Source organism: Propithecus coquereli, unplaced genomic scaffold, assembly GCF_000956105.1.
Source record: "Propithecus coquereli isolate 6110/MARCELLA unplaced genomic scaffold, Pcoq_1.0 Scaffold117, whole genome shotgun sequence".
Lineage (NCBI taxonomy): Eukaryota > Metazoa > Chordata > Mammalia > Primates > Indriidae > Propithecus > Propithecus coquereli.
In genome coordinates, this window is record NW_012135747.1 from 3,455,298 (window position 1) to 3,460,092 (window position 4,795).

The 4,795-nt window shown below is 31.3% G+C and overlaps 2 protein-coding genes across 2 annotated transcripts in view; one reads left to right on the plus strand and one right to left on the minus strand.

Moving 5' to 3' along the window:
- Positions 1-4,795, plus strand: part of CTNNA3 (catenin (cadherin-associated protein), alpha 3) — a 2,098,639-nt gene that overhangs the window by 643,553 nt on the left and 1,450,291 nt on the right. The window lies entirely within an intron of this gene.
- LRRTM3 (leucine rich repeat transmembrane neuronal 3) overlaps positions 3-4,795 on the minus strand; it is a 241,131-nt gene continuing 236,338 nt past the window's right edge. Inside the window, exon 3 of the mRNA XM_012658594.1 lies at positions 3-1,406. Within this exon, the coding sequence (XP_012514048.1) occupies positions 1,197-1,406 (210 nt within the window). The 3' untranslated portion in view covers positions 3-1,196. The remainder of the gene's footprint in view (positions 1,407-4,795) is intronic.

Consider the following 4,795-nt stretch of genomic DNA (forward strand, 5'->3'; position numbering starts at 1 on the left):
TATTTAAAGTTCTCCCTCAGGAGAGAATTGATGTAACACACAATACAAAAAATTTCATATATTTCCTTTGAAATGTTCCCAAAATATAATCTCACAGTTCTAAATGAAAAGTTGTCTTAAGAACCAGGCACATTTTGCATTGACTGATGGTTATTTTTAGGTAAACCACTTTGAGTTAATTAGGAGAAAAATTGCTACTGTACAAATTATCATGCTCTGTCCTCCCACCTTGGCCTGAAAATAATGAGATGTAACAAAAGTTTTTCTTTGTCACTGGCAGCTGCACCTTTTAAGTGTATCAAAGTCTGTTGCTGTGGTTACGGCCTTTGTTTCCAGTGATGTTTTGTCCATGCTTCCCTCCCACCCTTAACAATGGTTATTCAAAAGAATAAAATAATGAGTCATTCATTCGGAAATATTTTGTTAAAATATCCCTCTTTATCATTACATTTCACTGCTTAGAAACTAGGCTGTAATTCAAGGCAACAGTTAAGTCTGAGAACTGTTAAAAAAAATCTTTGATTTTTTTTTTCCATTTATAAGAAAAACCTGTCTATGTAACTGAAGAATCTCTTACAAGTCTGAACAATTAAATCCTTTTTGGTTAATGTATTATTTCTGGAACAAGTAGATAAAATTCTACGCAGTAAGCATCGTAAAAATCGTGCATGTTTCATACAGCACAGAATTTTAGAGTCAAGGTTTCTGGGCACAAAAGCAGTAACAAAACAGTCCCTACAAAACTGAGTAACTCTGAATAACACAAGAAATAATTTTTGTTAATTTAAAATTTTAGAAACTTAAATGTGTAAAGTTTGTAAAGTAAAATGTAATTAAATTATGGTACTGTATATACCAGTTGTTTCTATAATTGAAAATTTACAATATGAAAAATACATTAGCTCTGTACAGTTTTTACAGGTAGGTAGGATGAGTTTTGAAAAAAAAGATTCTTTTTTTTCAGGGTCATACTCTGTTTAAGTCAAAAAAATACTGCACAACTTAGCTAATTACAAAGTGTAGACTTAAAACAATTCATGTCTTCTTTATTTCATGAATTAATCTTGGATTTTTGTTTATTTTGAACAGGGGATTTGTTTTGTTTTGTTTTTAGAGTCCACAATGAATGAATCTTCCTCATTTTGTCCTTGAGGTTACAAAGTTTGGTAGCAACCCTTGGCTACCAATTAGCTCAGTTAAGCTAGCTGCTGTTTATGGTCACTGATTTGGCCGGCTGTTGTGATTGTGCTCAGGTCCAGCTCAGTCTCTAGGTGTGTTTCCAGCGTATCTTCCTGTGCATTCGTTTCAAAAGGCTTATGAGAGAGAAGTTCATGATGCATCCCACAGTAACTTATTGTGGGCTGGTCGTATGCCAGAAAGGTTGACACATTCATTGATAAAGGTATCTGGGGAAAAAAATGATATGAGAAAAGTCAGTTATAAAAAGACAGACAACTTTAGGGGCAAGATTTGGAGACTGTGAAGTGCTGACCTGACTAACCTCTATGACTGTATCTGTGGTTCAGGTGTCCCCCTGCTATCCTGCTAATGTCCTTTATTCTCATGGAATAAGCTCAGTGCAACAGTTTTAAAGTTTGGGGTGAAGCTGCTTAAGTACTAACTAGAACTTTGAGATAAATAGTAGTCTAAGTGGTTCTGAAAATAATAAAATCTTTATTGACATAGTCAGAAAATTGCTTTCCCTTACTGGGACAAAACTGTGTTTTCAGAACTAAGAAAATTATTTTTAATATTTGGTTAGTATACAAAAGAACAGTGGTTCTCAAACTTTAGCATGCATAAAAATCACCTCCCCCTTCTTTAACTTTCCATCCCCTTATCCCCAAAGTTTCTCCTTTAGTAGGTCTGAGGTAGGGCCTGGAAACTGTATTTCTTACAAGTTCCCACATGATGCTGGTGCTGTTAATCCACACATCACACTTTGAAACCGTTACAGAAGAGAATTGTCTAGTCAAGTAATTCTGGTTATTTTCTTACCCATAACTTCTTAATATTTATTTCATCATGAAGATTCCTTGAAATATTAATGTCTGTAGTTTGTTCCATATATCTAAAACTTAGAGTTTAGAGAACTCCCAGAAAAAAATCTTTGATTCCTGTGAAGATCTAAAAAGCATCAAAGGATGATTCTAGTTTGAAGAAATCAGTGACATCAGTGAGAAAAGGACTCCTTTGCTAATGAAAGAAAGCAAGTTCCAAACATATGAGGAAAAAAAACAAACATGACCATTATGAGCAGAAGGAAACATACATGTTACAGAGAAATGGTAGTATGAAATATAATCAGATGCCAAAGTCTAGAGATCATTCCTATTCTTTTTTCAATATGATAAAAACTTGTCCTAAAAAGTAGGCAGATTTCAGGATCCTTCAGCCCTAATCTCAGTTAAATATCCTAATTACTAATTCATGTTGCTGAATTCCCTTGGATAAAAGCTTCTGACATTCTTGTTTGGTAAATAGATAAAATATATTTCTATTTTAGCACATCAGACTAAATTTCCTTGTGATCTCAATTAAGATTGGAGCCCAAAGCTAAGAAAAATAGAATGTCTAGGTTTAATTCTTTTATTAACTGCATCTTTACTTTCTTTCCCCTCCTCTCGATGCATTAGAATGCTCTTTGCCTCTTCTCCTTACCTTCTACTTACATTTATCTCTCCTTCAGTGAAAATTGGTTGAGAAAATATTTCCTTGTTTTCTCTTCAATTAAAGTGTTCATTTCTTTTGAGATTATTTATTATATGATTGTTTCCGTGCGCCAAATATGTAGGGCTTAGTCGTCAGGGGCAGAAATATAATCCAGTTCATCGAATGAAATACTTGAGTAACCCTTTCTATATAAGTGGATTTTTAAAATTTGAATGCTTCTACAATAGGTGTTTGGGTAGCCAAAAAATGAATAAGATAAAATTTGAAACATGAGGTTATCTGATATGTGAATACAAAATATCATACACTAAAAAATGGTCAAGGTGATTGAAAGATCATAAAAAATATTTAACAATAAAATAGGATATTGCCATTTAAAATAAATAAGAATTCCTGTTGTTACAGATGAAATAGCCCAAATAACTAAAATATATTATTATGTAAAAGTAATTATGCAGCATGAATAGAACTGAGTTATAGGAGAAAACAAAAATAGAACCGTTATTGGGCACATGAGTTTTACATTAGCCTCTGGAAAATCAATGCTCTGTAATGTGTTATGGGTCATATATCTGTAGAATTTTATATACTTGTTCGTATTTGTCATGGAAACTTACGCCTCATATATGGTGAATCATTCCTTGCTTACTGGGAATTAACTCTACTGTGAGTAATTTGTAATTTCTATTGTCATGATTTATGAAAAATAATAAACCATGATACATTTATACAATGTGTTTGTATGTGGACACACAATTTCCTAGTTTGATTTAATAACTAGAGGCTGCTGGTACCAGAATGGAAGTCCTAATTTGAAACATATCAATTAAATAGTTATCTTTGATTATCTATTTAAAAATTCCACATATTTTCTTTAGAATTTTTTTTATTGTTGGATGTCTTATTTTGAAACAGCTTATCCCATGATTATACTCTTTCAATGTAAAGGCACATTTTTGTGCATTTAAATATTTCTGAAATTTGGATGGTAATGAGCACCCACTTATAAACAATGTGGATGCTTAACATGTATTTTTTCCCTGCAATTAAAAGTACGTCTTAAAGTTGATGATATCTATGAAAACAGTAACATAGTAAGATGTATTAGTAAGAATTTAACAGCTAACCATTTCTGAAAACATTAGAGTAGATTTTTCCCAGGTTGACTTAAATAGTTTTGAAAATCTAAGAAAGTTAGCATTGTATATATACACATGTGTATATATAGGAGTACACACATATGTCAGCATACATATGTACATATACCCCATATATACATACTGTATACTATATACATACATATATGTAATCTCATAGCCAATTAATTATGATTTCAAAATCATTTAAATCAAGTACGGAAAATGCACATTTTGGGGATACATTGTTTTTGAACCACTATTACGTTCTTACGTTATTTATATAAGACAGGTATGTAAATATTACAGCCATACCTATAGATGTATATATAATATGGTATAGGTATGTACATGCGTGTACATTTACTCATACATTTTTCAAGTTGAATTCTGGTAAATCTTTGCTGAATTATGAAAATTTTGCCAATTTTGTTGAAAGGGCCAATGAGAGAATTTCTTTTATATATAAAAGTGTTTTGTTAAATTTAAGTAATTTCCTTCCCGATTTTTTATTTCTAAGTATTTTATACAGATGTCCTGAAAGCCACGTTTATTCTTTAGTGGCTAATCAGATGGATAAAAATTATTGAAGCTTTATGATACATGAGGCACTGTGCTTGACAACATTTAGAACCTAAATATTAGTGGGTGTACTGATTACTGACCATAAAATGTGGTCGGTAATTTTCCTTTTAAACATATATGGTTTCTATAAATTACTATAGATAAGAATTCACTAGATATTTCCTTTAAATATGATTGCTACAATGTATTTCCACATATGTAGTATAAAATAAACTTTGTTTAAATTTAAAAGATTTAGTTCACTCTGTTGAGAAGGTAACACTGAAAGACCATGCTCTCAGTAAACATTTATTAAAATAGAATATCCATGTGGTACAGAAATGTAATTTTTAAGCACTAAATTTTGTTTTTATGACATTGATTATACAAAGTATAATGAATCCTCCATGTAATAAAAGTAA